The 15,382-nt window shown below is 45.5% G+C and overlaps 1 protein-coding gene across 4 annotated transcripts in view; it reads right to left on the bottom strand.

Annotated features, from left to right (window-relative positions):
- Positions 1-757: 757 nt before the first annotated feature.
- The window catches only part of BMP2K (BMP2 inducible kinase), a 54,890-nt gene continuing 40,265 nt past the window's right edge, over positions 758-15,382 (bottom strand). For 3 of the 4 annotated variants that reach the window (XM_071744229.1, XM_071744231.1, XM_071744232.1), the window contains one exon: positions 758-6,222. In XM_071744229.1, the coding sequence (XP_071600330.1) occupies positions 4,808-6,222 (1,415 nt within the window). In that variant the 3' untranslated portion in view covers positions 758-4,807. The remainder of the gene's footprint in view (positions 6,223-15,382) is intronic. The other variant, XM_071744230.1, reaches the window with a different exon arrangement.

Genomic DNA, 15,382 nt, shown 5'->3' with positions numbered 1-15,382 from the left:
TGGAGCAGTGCTCCCTGAAGCTGAGCTCAGCTGTGCAACCTCCCCCCCGGGAGCCAGCCTGACTCCAGGTTGGAAGTCCTCCTTATCCTTGAAAAACTGATTGAAGCACCAATGTAACAGCCACGGTCACTCATTTTCATTTAAGGTGAAGGCTCCAGTTAAACTCTTCCCCCATGGATTTGCTCCTAGGAAATTCAGACTGGAAGGGGCAATGTGCAGCAGACAGAACAGGCAGGACGTGAGCTGCTCATGTCCAGGTCTGCTGCTGCTCCAGCTTTCCTTCACCCTTTTCATTCTCACTTCAGCTTCCCCAAGAGTGAAAAAAAACCTGCTTTGGTAAGCAATTCCTAGAAAATCATATTAAAATTATGTCCCAAAGTGAGGGACAGAACCAAGTCCACAGAGGTGGCCTTGGACCCCAACATAACATTTTGGCTACGGAAAAGGGACCAAGGACCAAGTTTCTGTGACTGTCCCTCAGAATTGGGACCCATCCTTCTGAAACCATTCTGCAAGAAGGTTTTAAAGAGTAATACTGGCCCTAAAGCATTAAAACCACTACATGATCTGCAGGTTTTTAACAAGCTGAACAAAGACAGACAATTGGGCAGCAAATACAAGTATTTTAAAAAAAATTAAAAAGAGTGAGATGAGCCTGCAGCCACAAAAAGCAATTGGGAGAAGCAGCATTACTTAAGAGTGAGTAAAGCCTGAGTGTGAATACTCAGTAATGAAAAGTTTAAGGAGAGCTGCAAAGTCACTGTTACCACATTTGTTTATTCAACAACTGCAAGTTTTTTATGACGTACATCAGTATCACAAAGAAGTTAAAGTTCTCTCTTTAGTGGTACACAAAAGAAGCTTTAGAAACTTGAAGTCCTAACAAGAAATGGAAGTGTAGTTCAGGAAAGTGCACTTAAAAGCTGAATGCCAGCAATTTCAAAATAGTTTTTACACTCCTTAATGTTAAGTGATGCCTTAGTCACAAATTAAGCTATACACACAAATGTCCTTGATTTTCCTTTTGAAATAAGCACTATGGAAAACTAATGCAGCAGCTGCCCTTTGCACTTTTTTCTTTTACAGCTTTTACTCATTCACTCCCTCAAGTCATGGGAAAGTGATTGTGGCTGCTGTTATTAAAAACACAGCAACTCCAAGAGATCCATGATGTGTGCGAGCATGTGTATATTTTATATATACTTTTCATATATAAAAATACACGATTTAGTATAAAAAAAAACCTCCAGATAAACTCTTATTCTCACAGTAGCAAATATATCAACTTGTTTTCACAGTACTTGGTTTTACTAACTGAACACCCAGAGGGATTACAAGTTGTTTCCCCCAAGGCTGGTGCTGATGGGCCCCGTGTCCCACAGGCCAACCAAAGCCACCGTGAGAGGAACCCCCCCATCTCTCTGTCCTTTCCCTGACCACAACCACTGAGGGCTTCTTTGTACCTTTAGACAGAATCTCTCTCGAGCAGCTGACTCTCAAAAGGCCTGTGGTTCAGTTCTTCAACACACTGGAAGGAAAGCTGCCCAAACCCATGGATGGTTTGGGTTGGAAGTGTCAGCTCCCGACCTCACCACTGCTGCTGTCATGGCATGAGTTACTGACACACTCCCTTCACGACACAGGGATGGGCACACACAGCAAATAAAGGCAAAAGGGCATCTATCACCTTCCCCAGCAGCACCACATTTTGTCTCTGCTGAACAGTGGATCTCAGCTCAAGTTAAGCCCAGCAGGGGTTTAGTAGTGTGTGAGCAGCCCTGTGCTGCACACAGCCAGCTGAGCAAGGTGTACTGACCTCACCCACAAGGATAAAAACAAAATGTTACATGGCTGGAAACCCACCTGTTCTGTAACTAGAATACAAAGAACAATGTTTATCAAGGCCATTAGAAAGCAGACATCACCAGGCATAACTCCACTGCAGCCAGAGGCATCCTGACACTGTGGGAGAGAAGTGGGTTCCAGTCTGCTTCTCCCTCCCCCCAGTTCCTGTGCCCAGCTCCCCCTCAGCCCTCCTGCCCTGTGCTAGAGCCACTGACAGACCCTCTTCCAACCCCAGGGAAATCCTCTGGCACCCTTCAGCCTCAAGGTGAGCAAATGAAAAACATTCACACTTCCTCTGTTCTTCACTCACATTTCAGCCCACAGGCCCTGTCTCCACAGGACAGGACAGTTGCTCCCCTGGCAGCTGGAGCTAAGCACCCTCCCATGGCCTTGGGAACCCTTCCCTCTGGCACCAAACAGCTGAGCAAGCCCTCAAGTTGCTTTCCCAGGAGCTGAAGCAGCAGCTGATGGCTTTGGTGAGGACCACCCCACCGAGGACAACGGGGCAGCTGCCTCTTGTTTTATTCTCCTTTTATTTCCACCCCCTGCCCCACCCACCACATCACTCTCCTGGGGCAGGCAAGGACCTGTGCAGAAGGCAAGGGCAGGAAGGCATCTTGTGAGCAGGCAGAGAAACAAAAAGGAAACAAGAGTTAACCTGAGTACCAGAAAATGCTACAAAACTTGGCGAGCGCTTCTTACAGCCTTTGGCACAAAACCCCAGGTGAGAACAGTAGTAATAAAGCCTAGGAAACGCCTGTGCAAAGAGAGCTGAAACATTTCTACTCATAACCTCATAGGAGCTTAATTTCTAAGCCTGATGAAGGCATTCTGAACCAAGCACAGCTGTAACAGTTCACTTCCACCCCGCAAGAAAAATGAAAACGAGGAAGATACAGGCAATGAAGGTTTGCAGATACTGTATGAGCTACTTTCAAACGCCAGGACCAGGGGAAGCAATCTCATACATCCAAAGAAGAGTTTTATGAAATCAAACCCCAAAGATGTCAAGTAACTTGTTTTTGATGCATCGTTTTCAGCAAATATTGAAAGGGATCCACCCACAACCCCCTCACAGACCTCTGGGTGGCTGTATAGCCATCAGGAGACTTGGAACAAAAATGCACAGCCCTAAATATTTCTCTTCACCTCCTGTGAAGGACACACACACACAGGGACACAGAACCACAAATGCTTATGTCCTCCACAGATAAACATCCAACTATCTGCTCATCAGCACTGGGCGGAGCAGGACAGAGGGTTGAGACCCGCAGAGGAACCTCCTCCTCTTTCAGATTGCCACAGCACAGGGCAGAGGAATGGCCCCAGCCCGAGGTGTCCCTGCTCGGCAGGGGTTGCAGGGCCTGGCAGGGACAGCCGAGGAGCCGTGCTGCATACACACAGCACTTGTGCACCCCAGGAAGGGAATCCTGTCCCCGAGGAGCCTGTTCATGTCCCCTGCCCAGCACCACTCCAGCCACATCCCGGGTGCTGGTGTCTCCCAGGGGTGGGTGGGCAGGAGTCCTGCCCTAAGGCGTCGTGGTGGGAAAGGCAGCTCACTGCCTGCTGCTCACTGCTTCTGTTCCCAAACAGATCCGGGTTCAGGAAAAGGTTCTTCAAAGCTCAGTGCATGGAGAAAAAAACTTCCGTATAAAAAAGGCTAAAGTACAAGAGATTCATCAGAACCGAAGAGAACATCAGGTTACAGGCAGTTCATAAAATTATTCTTGTTTAAAAAAAACAACAGGTTTCAAAGAATACAAGTTTTCTTTGCAATAAAAATCTAAGAGAAAAAAAGAAAAGGTATTTTCAGACACAAATCCCAATCAAATAAATCTGATGGTTGCATCTCACAGTCAACTGTAGAAGTCATCTGAAATACTCCTTATGTGCCAAATGATTTCCTCGTGTAAACCAGCCTCCCTCCCCAGTGCACTGAGTAGTTTTCAAAGTGCTGCAAACACTGGCCACATCCCTGCTGGTTCACCCCCCTACATTCAGGTTTGTTGTCTCACAAACCACTATAGTCTCCATATCTTTAGTTTTAACTCTAAAATTCCAGTTTGCTATTTTACATTAATGGCACTTATCGTAAAAAAAAAAAAAAAAAAAAAATTAAATTGAATGTTTAGGCACACAAAAAAAATCTACCTTTCATCTTTGCAGCTGCATAGATGTCTACCAGGTCCCAAGTCACAGCTGTGCGCTGAAATTCTGGGCCACAGCCCCTTGAGGACTTGGCTTCTCTATTTTCATGATTAATACAGGTAGTTTGCACCTAGGAAGCAAAGGCTTGACTATTTCCAGCACACCAATCTGGATATTAGTACATTTTGGTTCTTAAGTCTATGGTGACTGAGACACAAAGAACCACCAGAGTTCCACCAGGCCACCTCTGCCTGTGGAAAATGTTTTTCTTGTGACCTCTGCCTGTCCCCCCCCTCCTTCTCAGCACATCACACGAGGCTGAAAAGGCAAAGCAAAAGTGCAGAATGACAGTCTCTTCCAGGGCCCAGAGTCAGTGACAAGACAATGATTCATTTCTGATTTCTCTTTTCACTCTGGGAGCCATCTGTCATAACAAAATCATGCTCCTGGTTTGCTTCTTTTTCTATTTTTCTAAAAAAAACCAAAAAACAAACAAAAAAAAAAAACCCACCAACCAACCAAAAAAAAACCCAACCCAAAACAAAAACCTCAAAAAACTAAAAAACCCCCCCCCAAAAAACCAAACCAAAACACAACCACCAACCACCACAATAAGAAGAAACAAACAACCCCCCCAAACAACCCTTAAACAACCCAGCAGAAATTTAAATTTCATGGTGCAAGCTGGCCATGCCTTCTTGAACAACCTGGGCAACCCGGGTCCCTGTCAATTCAACCAGATAAATTACTCCACTAATTAAAACCTCTGTGAAGTCACCGGGAGAGGTGGTGTGGGGGTACCCACTGGAAGCATTTACTGTTTGGAAGGAAAGGGAGCTGCTCCAAAGGGATCCAACTCCAGCAGCTGCTGCTGGCCCTGGGCACTCTGCACAACCAGTTCCGTGAAGGGCACTGCCCCGAAGTCATCTGTTTTCAGCCCCTCTCCGGCGTGCAAGGTGCTCTGCCTGGCTCTGGCAGCCCCCACCCCCGGGCCGTGGTCCCCCCGGGGCTCCGCGCAGCCCTGGTGCTGGGGATGCCGCATCCCGTCCGGCGGGTGGAAGGGTTTGGCTCCGAAGGGATCCAGCAGGCTCTCGTCGGGCTGCAGAGGGTTGGTTCGGTCCTTGCCGTCGGTCAGGGCAAGGCTGATGTTCTCTTTGGAGTCGGAGATGGTCAGGAACTCGTTGCTGCTCTGGGAGTCCCTGCGGGCTGCCCTGCGGTGCCGGCGGGCTCTCTCCGGGGTGCGGTAGTTGGGTTTCAGCGCCTTCTTGGCGGTGGTGGGGGTGCCGTGGTGCCGCTTCCCGTTGCTCTTGGAGACCTCCTGCTTCATGCGCCTCTGCCGGGAGGAAAGCTTCTGCAGGTTCCGCTGCTGCTTCACCTTCTGCTGCTGACTCCCCGTGATCTCTTCGAAAGGAACCAGCCCGAACAGGTCCTCTCTGCTCCCACCGCTCCTGGGGAGAAGGGAGGGCTGAAACGGGGTGCAGCCAAAGATGTCGACGCCTCGTGGGGAGGTGGGGGAGAGCAGAGGCTCGGTTCCCACCACCTGGGCATCTTGCTGAGACACCTTCTTGCTGAAGGGGGCTTTCGTGAAAACGTCGAAGTCATCCTGGTCTTGGTTCAAGCAGGGAAAAGCCATCTGAGAAGAAACATCTTTGTCCATCCTCTCTCTCTGCTGAGGCTGCAGAGTGAAAAAGGGCACTGCCCCAAACACATCGAATTCTGGGCCAGGGATTGTTTTGCTGACAGTACTTGGCACTTCAGACAGGGGCATATGCAGTGAACTGAGTTCAGGGACTTCACTGCTGCCCACATCATTTCTGAACCTACTGCTCAGGAGCCCTTCCACAGACTTCTGTTTGGTACGATCAGAATCAGAGTCAGAACTTTGCTTCTCTTCCTCCTCTTCCTCCACCTCTTCCTCAGAGTCCATGAGGAGAGGCCGGTGGCCTAAATTCTCAAGTTCTGTATCATTGTCATCATTGAAGTCTCCATTTTCTCCTTGCAAGACTTCTTCATCCTCCTGTTCTTCCTCTTCCTCACTGCTCTTGGGAGAGGGAGGATCAGATTCAAAATCACTCTCTGATTCATCACCTTTCATCACTTGTCCCTCTGCAGGTTTCTTCCCAGGCCTGGGATCTCTAAAAGCATGGCTCAGTTTTCCACCTTTGGTTGGGGTCCCCAAGTTATTTCCTTGATTGCTGGCTGAGTTATCCACTTGTTTTCCAGGGGAACCTGCAGGTCCAAAGAAAAATGCAAAACAAAACTTGAAATACATTCAGAGCCAACCCTTATTCCACACACACCAAGAGCTGATGCAAACATACAGACTGTGCTGGGGGAAGTGGGCTAAAATCAGAACTAATATTTCAAACAGCACTCATACAATGGATTCACAGTCAGGCCTTCTAGCTTTACTTCTCAAGCACAAGATGCCTGGAAATAACTGCACTAGTATTTTGGGCCCATGGAGGATCTCTAGAGCCAGCTTCCCAAACACACTCATTATGCAGCTGCCCCTCTCCAAGGGAACAGCAGCCAGCATGCTTTCAAGATTTTATTTTATTTTTTAAAGAGCAGACTATTTCTTGAAGTACTTGTGCTCTGAAAAACCTACTGCTCTAGCCACACACAGTCAGCAAAGATAAAAAAAGTATTCAGTGCTTTCAAAACAGCTCCCTTCAGGGCCCAGGTACCATTTTACAGCCTCACACAGAGCTCAGAGGGTCTGGGACTGCTGTGCAGATCCTGTACACCAGAGAGCAAATGAACCTTGTAGACAAACACATCCCTTAAGGTGACTTTTGAAGAGCTTCTCTGGGACTTACAGAAAGGCTTTTACCACAGGCAGGCACAGATGTGGCAATAGTACATACTCAGTGTGGTTTCACAAGGCAAATAAGTACATGACACCCTGTTATTCCCCAGTGCTTCCTGTCCAAAGCTTTCAGAGCAGAAGATAATCCTGGGCAGCATCTCCAAGGTAACCAGGTTTCTCTAAGGTCTATGAAAACCAGGGAGTGAGTGATAGAAGTTTGGTCCTGCCCAAGCTGCAGGGCAGGTTACATGAGGTCAATATCTCTGTCCTGCCCTCATGGGCACCAGCTCCTTACAGGAGGTGAGACCTGGAGCCTGCCAGCAGCCACAACATGGACATGTGCCCAGGGTTTTTGCCTCCCTAGGGTGTTGATGGGGAGGAAGATCACAAGTTCATGTCTCCCTGTGAATATATAGGTGCAGGGACAAGGATGATTCCCAATTGCTTTGGAATACTCTCTGTTCCTCCCTGCAGCCAGGACCAAAATCATAACCTGGACTCACAAATCCCACTGAGAATTAACCCTGATGGTCACTGCCATGTGGGCATTTGAAAAGGCCTCCCCAGGTGCCCCCCTTGGCTTTGGCTGAAACCACCTCTCCCCATCACAGCCTTCCCCATGAGTAACCCCAACAAAGCACACACTGGGAAGCAGAACAGGGAGAGCTTTTACCTTTCTTCTGAGAGCAATACTTGCCCTGGCATGTCAAACCTATGCTTGGAGAAAGTCTGTTTATCTAGTGACCCTGAGGCTCCACATCTAGCCCCTTCTAGTGTAGAAATTCAGGCAAAAATTCAAAACCCAATAAAACAAAATATCCCCAAGCCCTATTCCTCTTTTGCTTTAACTTAGAACTGTTTTCTTGCTTGCTTCTAAACACGATCTGTCAGCTTACTTTCTCTATGGGAAAAAAATTTCTCTTCATTTTACTCCTCTGTCTTTATGCCCACTATTTACTATCTGACAAGTAGAGTTAAGAGAACAACTCACTGACGACTCTTTCATGGGTTGGTTGCCTTAGAAATACTGGGAGCAGAAAAAATTTGCAGCAGTAAACAAAACTGATGGGAAGAGCAGGCAGAGCAAAGGGTGCACTCCTCAGGCTCCTGGAAATGAGTTTCTCCCCATGCTGGAGCCCTGCTGCTGCACAGAGATGTTTTCAGGAGTGCCACTGACTGCCAGATTTCTATCTGAAGAGAACAAGCAGGAGGAAAATCAGAACACTTGGTCTGAGCTGGGGAAAGGCTGCTTGCTCTCCTTTAGGCACAGGGCACAGCACAGCCACGCTGTTTTCAGCAGCTATGACTGAGCAGGCAATTCCAGCAGCAGCAAGGTTAACCCAGCTCCTGGCAGGCACAGGATTGTGCTCCTGGCAATCCGTGTGCTTCCACCTCTGGCTACAGCTGGATGGATGAATGGTGTGGGACCAAGCTGCAGATGAGGATTGCAGCAATGTCACCACCAACCACATCTACCCCTGCACCAGCCAGGGCTGGGACTGGCACCTGATGGCCACAGTGAGCCCCCTGTCCCTGCCACACAGCCACCACCACAGCCCGGGGGCTGCAAGGGGCTCTCAGCTCCAGCACCCACCACAGGGCTTCTCCTTCAGCTCATCCTCAGCCTGCTGCAGGCACAGCACACTGCCCTGCCCCATCACCTCACACACTGACACCTGCCAGCCATGGCCTGCTTAGACAACTGCTGACATTTCATCAGCTCGGGGTGTTCAGAGGACTGAAAGCTGGGGAGGGATGTGTGCACCACTCATTTCACCAAAATAAACCTGCAGCCAGGATCCAGCTGCTGGCTCTGGTTCTTACACCATACAAAAGAGTTTCTTCTTTCACGAGGGATTTACCAACTTTCAGGCCAAATCACATTCTTTTTTTCTTTCTATAGTCCAGTTCAGACCAGAATATTAAGTTTTAAAAGAACAGTTTCTTCCTTTTTTTAACAGGAATCAATAACAGATTCCTTCACCCAGCACCTCTCTTGCTCTTCTGCAATTACAATTAAAGTAACAATAAAATGATAAAAATTCTGTAGCAATATATTTTATGTGTGGATTTAAAACCAAGATGACCAGAATGACTAAACCCATCAAGTGATTATGGCTTTGAGCTGTTTCTTCTTAGCTTCTGGTGTCAGATTGCTTCTTATGTACTGTAATTTTAAATACTACATATTTGTTTTACCCACTAAATTAGAAACTGGATTATTTGGCTGCTTACTTTAGATTTCCCAAAGGTACAGCCTCACATTGCTCCATATAACCCTGTCTTCCAAATCCTGCTGTTTCTAATATTTACTGAAATACTAATGTTAACACAAGTGCAATTAGATTTAAAAAGAGAAGAAAAAAGGAAATATTTCTAGAATAGATGTTAACATCACTTACATAAAAGGTTTGGGGGATTTGTTGTATATGTCAATAACCACAAGTTTACACTCCCAAGGCATGATTATACCATTGTTCATGATTTCCAGATGCAGAAAACAATTTATCATTTTTTCCTAAGACAAGAACTGAACCACAGTGTACCTAATATACCTGACTTCCCAGAAGGTTTAAATATTTTTTTTTAATTTTATGCAACACTTGCTGGAAAACAAACTGCAAAAGACACTGACAAGCCAAAAAACCCTAATCCATCCCTCCAGCTCTGACCTGCTGAAGCAGGAACTGAAGCCACACGATGCTCAGGTCCCAGTAGCAGAGCTGTCTGGCCAGAGCAGCAGACAGGACTTGGCAACACATGGCAAAACACTTGCAGCAGTTTCTCACCAACCTGACTGTGCTGGTGCTGGCACATCAGCCATCCCAACAGCCCCTCACAGACCCACCCAGGGCTGGTTTTCTTGCTGAGAATACACAGCAAAGGAGGTGGGGGTTCTGGCATCCAGACAACCTCATTTTAAGGAATTTAAACATCCTAAATTTCCTTTCTCGAGTCTACCTACCACCAGAAAAACTGGGATGAAGTCAGGGACAGTTCCTTGAGCAATCCCACTCACGGGAGAGAAGTGTTCCTCAGTAAGCAGAGACCTCCTGCTCACTGTGGATGAATGTATGGAAATTTATGTTCCTGTATTTGGCACAGACTCAAAATCATCAAAAAGCCAATAAATTTTGCAGTGCTTAGACACTCATAAGCTAGAGTAGCACCACCAGCCTCAGGGGAGGTGTATGGCGCTATGTGTATGACCCTGTGTGCACAACTGGACAGCAAAGCAAGGGGCACAGGTCAGGCATTGCCAGGAGCAGCAGCTGCCCCTGCTGCAGAGATTGGAAGCAAGCTCTGTTTCTGAAGTGTTTCAGCAGTGATGACCTCACTGCTCCCACATTTGTGTTTTTCAGGAAAGAAGCAGCATCCTGCTTTATTCTTTGGTTTGTGTTAAGGTGTTGTGAACGGTCATCTGCTCCAAGCAGACATTAGTTTAAGATATTTAACGCTTTACAGTCTGACAAAGCCAAACTCTGTGGAAAAATGTCTCTTTCACTGCAGTGTTTGTGGTTTAATCTCAACAACAGGCAGAAAACTGCAGCAGACTGCTGTCAAAAGCAAACTAAAAAATGTATTAGCTCCATTGAGCTACCAATTTTAAACCCACAAAAGGAACACTTTGTTTGGGTTTTTGCACTTCCAGTTCCCTCTCTTTCATCCCTAAAGAAGCCAGTGAGTTAAATAAATACACACAGCACTACAAACCTGTAGTGTAAGGAAACTTATGGCCCCCAAAAAGGAAAATGCCCCAGTTAATGACAATTTAATGCTCTGGCCAAATAGATTTCAAACCAAAGTGTTCTGTCATGTTGATTTCACGCCATCTCCTCAACCTACACTGCTGCAGAGACTGTTCAGATACATACTTATAAAAATGCTGCAAAATGTTGAGTAACATCTGTTTGTAATGTGCTGTTCAGATTACTACACTTCTAATCAGGTTTGCATCTTGCAGGAGACAATTGTTCTTTGCTCAAATGCGAGCCAGGTGGAACATCTTTAATCGCATAAGAAGATCCCAATCTTCAAGGAAATTTTCTGTTCTGATGTTCTTTTTCAAGACATCCGATTATAAGAGGATGAATTCCCCCTAACAACTGCAGTAATTACATGCCTTCTGCTAGTTCATCAGTTCAGGGCATTGTGGGGGTGGCAAAAGAGCAGGGCATAAGGGCTTTAAGCTCTCTTTGAATTGGTAACATACTGCCACCATCACTGCAGAACAATTTGCCACATGTCAGGCCCAAGGATTACTGGCACACTGCAACTAAATCTGCACTAGTTCTTTGACAAAAGCAAGGGCAGCAGCTGCTGAGTGCTGTAATGGGGATTTACACTGCTTACCACCTTTATTTTCAAGGAGAACAAAAATGGCAGATTAAACCACTCCTGTCTGACATATATTGCTTAGATATTCTTTCAAATAATTAGTCTACAAGTTGAAGTGTGTTTAAAAAAAAAAGTGAAAGGTGATCGTGATTGCTCTAATATTTGACACACAAGAAAATAATCACTGAATCCTATCAGAGAGAAAAGGCACAGCACTGGCACAGCCCACACATACCATTTATTCTTGTGATGTGTGAATAAGTTCAAGTTATTTTGGAAATGTTCTCTAGAAAAGCTGAAGATCATTTTGAGACAGGGAAAGATCCTGAACTTGCATTCAACAATACCTGAAACCACAGCCAAGGAAAGGGCAGTAACACAAGCAGTATTTCCAGTGAGTACAAACATTTATCTGAACTTATTTTAATTGTTAATTTACCTAATCTGGAACATTGTACAACAGCCATATCAAGCTGTGGGTCTGGGCAACACTTTACCAACACCTCAAGAACATGAGTTGCCAAAGAAACATGAACTGAGGGCATGAGCTGTTCAGGGTTGTAGAGTCTTTTTGTTTCTCCTCATGTTTTGTAGTTTCTTGTTAAACTGTAGTGAGTTGCTTCACTTAAAGCTCCAGACTGTGCAGCAGACCAAGGACTCCAAAGCTGTGCTACAGAAACTTGTGGTGGTTTGAAACCCCATTAGAAGCAGTGTACAACAACAAGTAACCAAATGCTTAATGGTCCCTCACATTTCTTCACGGCAGAAGAACAGAAGAACACATTTTTCTGCTTTAACACAGTGACTGCTGTGAATTGGCTATTGCAGCCAAGTCCTTTCAGGGACATCTTGTGTCCAAATCTCCAGAGGGTTCCCATTGTCCTGCTCTCTGGCACGCAGCTGGCTGGTTTGCTGCCAGAGCCACACAGCCATGATTAATGAGCTATGTACCACACCACACAACTGCTCTTCTTCCAAGACAGACACCTATAATGATCATTTAAAGACAAAGCCAACTCTTCAAGTGCAGGAAGTCTGGAAGCCAAAAGGAAGCCACTACAGAACTAAACTTGCTTTTATCCCCAGTTCCTGCACATGCCCACAGTGATGTGTATGTTAGAAAACACAACAGTGACTTGCTCCAGCAGAACCACGTCTGCACTGCAGAAGATGGGCTTTACAAGCATTCAGGAGAGCAGATAAACACATGGCCTTACCCCAAGCCAGAGGAGAGCTCACAAGAGCAAAGCACCCAGAGGACAGTTTCAGGTGAGCACTTGCCAAGAAATTCCAGTCCAGGTTTCCCAACCTCTCCACTTCTCACAGTCCTTCTGCATCATTTTGGGGATACATCAAACCTTTTATTACATCTCTAAATTCCAGTACTAAGCTGAGGGAAGCAAAGGGAAGCAAAAGGCAATCCAGCCCACTTTAATTCCAGAAAGAATCGATGTAAACAAATATAAGATGGCAAAAAGCTATGAGTACAACTCAACAGCAAACTGTACTATATTCATGACATTTCCTTCTTATCATATGAAGACAATGGAAAATGCATCTCTCCTGAGTTCTGCAATACTCCATGTTAACAAAGGATGTTACAACTCAAGTGTTACAACACACACAGTTGAAGCAAAAGCTTCCATTCCAAAACACTGCCCCAGAGCCAATTCTTCCACTGCCACCAGTGCCAGTGTTCCAGGCATTTAAGAACCAGAATGTGTTCTCCACATGTTGAGTGCCTGTCCTAAGTGTTCTGTTACTGGCTATTCAACTGTGCTTTCTTCTCTCTTTTTCATAAAATGCTTGCAATGTTAGTTTTGTTTCTGAACACTGCAATTCTTTCTTAAGCCAACTCTGTTTTCCATCCATCTCAACTTCTAAGCCATTATTATACTCCACAGACACTCAGGCATACAATCACACGTATAGTGAGCCTACAGGTAGTCTTTGTGAGAACACTTCTAACAGGATACACACCGAGTGCTTCTACACTGTTTTCCTGCCAGCTACAATAAGAGGAACCCAGGAACACATCACCTCTCACAGCAATCACCCTCTGCATCACACGTCCAGGGACACACATGTTCCTGGCTCTCCACTCCCACTGAGAAGAACAAGCACAGAAGCTCTGGTGGGTAGGCAGCCTTAGTTCACCCAGCTCCAGGTTCTCCTTCCTGATGATCCAGCAGCCTTGGAAGGCACTCTCACACCCACAGGGAAAACCCCCAGGGCTCTCAACTCCCAGCACCCCCAGGGTCCTTTCCAGCAATTATATCATTTTAATTAAATGTCACCCAACCCTCTGCCTCTCCCTTGTGCCACCTTCCTGGACACATGTAAACATACCTGACAACAGTTGTTTTGCTGGGCTGCCAGCACATTCTGTTGACTTTTAAGTCAAAAGATGATCCGTGATCTTCAGCTTCTTGCTGCTACCTCACATCAGATGATAGAAATCAGTTCACTATTTAGTCAAGTGTTGCTTTCAGCAGAGAACCCATAAGCCCCCCAAAAATACTCTGGGTTACTCTACTGAGCTATACCCCATATACAACATTTATGAACCTGACATATATGTCACACAGCTAAAAAACCAAGATGACTGCAGCTCCAAATCTCAGGCTCTTAATACAGTAGAACCCATCTTCAACAGGAATCTCCATTTTTAAGAAAGTAGAAGTTTCTTTTTTTATTTGTTTTAAATACTCTGTATTGGTAACAACAACATTTCATCGCATCATGATTCAATAAGTCAAAAAGCAGTCAGAAACCAGGCTGAATAGGGACACCCACTCCATGTTACGAAGTGACACTCCTGCTGTAAGGAGATCCAGGCAGCTGCTCACCCCAGCACTGCAGCTGTGCTCAAGGCATTAAACCTCTGCTGCCTCTGATGCCCTGAGTCAGGCACACATGTGGTTTACTTAGTTAAACCTTTTACAATCATATGGAACAAACCAGAAAGAACATACTATACAGAAAGGCTGAGTACAAGGAGAAAAATATACAACAGATAGCCCCTCAAGTTGGCCCTGGATAGCCCTCAACTAGAAATGCAATTTGTCTAAGTCAGCTCCATTCTCCTTTTCTTAGCTGCCTTGCCACACCACATTTCAAGACAGTTCCAAGAACAATTCCATGGGGAAAACAAACCAGTTTTTAAAAGATGTAGCTTCAGAAGTAAAGATTCATCATATTAGAGTTGGCTGCTCAGTGGAATTCACTGTTAACACAGAATTAAAAATACCTTCCTTGAAATCTAGCCAGTATGTATGCTTGTTTAAATCCCAACTAGCAGTCAGTAGAACAAGGCTATTGAAAAACAACCTTATTTTTTTCCAATGAAACAGGTAACAGTACACAACCAACTCAGTGCTTCTCAAGCAGTCTGTTTCTTCAGCCATGACTCAATTTGATTTTTTGTTTAAGAAAAGGCACCTCCCCCTTGTTTTTGTGGTATGTCAAGAATTAAAGCTTGGATTCAAAGTAACAAAAATAAAACGACATAACACAGTGAGGCCATTCATGACAATCTAAGCTATAACTATCTGTAAACAGTAAAGAGAAAATACATTTCCAAGACCTAGGGTGAAGAAAGTAAAAAATTAAATAATAATAATAATAAAAAATCACTGGTCACATGGGTATGACGAGGACTCTAGAGAAGGGACTAAGCAGCTGATAGTCACCATCCCAGATGAAGTGTAACTATTACTGCTCATTTTGCATGGGAATTTAGGCTCTGCTATGAAAACAACACAACCTCTTTAACCAAGACTCCAGGGTGAAGCCTCCCCAGCTGCCACCTGCAGACTGCACTTCTAGAGCTCACAATTCACTGAACAATTGCTCCCACTTTGTAGTGAACTCCTGACTGTTCAAAGGATGAGGGCAGGTAAACTTGTCCTTTCTGAATGACCATAACAAAAAGAGAAACTAAGAGCACAATAACAGCCCAAGCAGAATTAATCAGAGTCTTTCTGACAGCAGGAGCAGAGAGGGATGCAGAGGTGTGGTTACAAATGGCCTTGCAGCATACAGGAGGTTACCCTGAGCACTCCTGGTTCAGCAGCCCCAGCAGAGGATCTTCAGGAATAAAGATGACAGTAAAAGGAAACAGGGATGCTGAGGTTAACCCCAACTGGTTTATTTTAAGGTATGTTACCTGAGCTTTGGAACTTCTGTAGGAATGGTTTTTAAAATTTGTATAAAGGCACATTAATCACACAAGTACAC

The sequence above is a fragment of the Heliangelus exortis genome, chromosome 4, assembly GCF_036169615.1.
Source record: "Heliangelus exortis chromosome 4, bHelExo1.hap1, whole genome shotgun sequence".
NCBI lineage: Eukaryota > Metazoa > Chordata > Aves > Apodiformes > Trochilidae > Heliangelus > Heliangelus exortis.
Note: the sequence above shows the minus strand (reverse complement) of the source record. Positions and strands in the feature narration are given on the sequence as shown.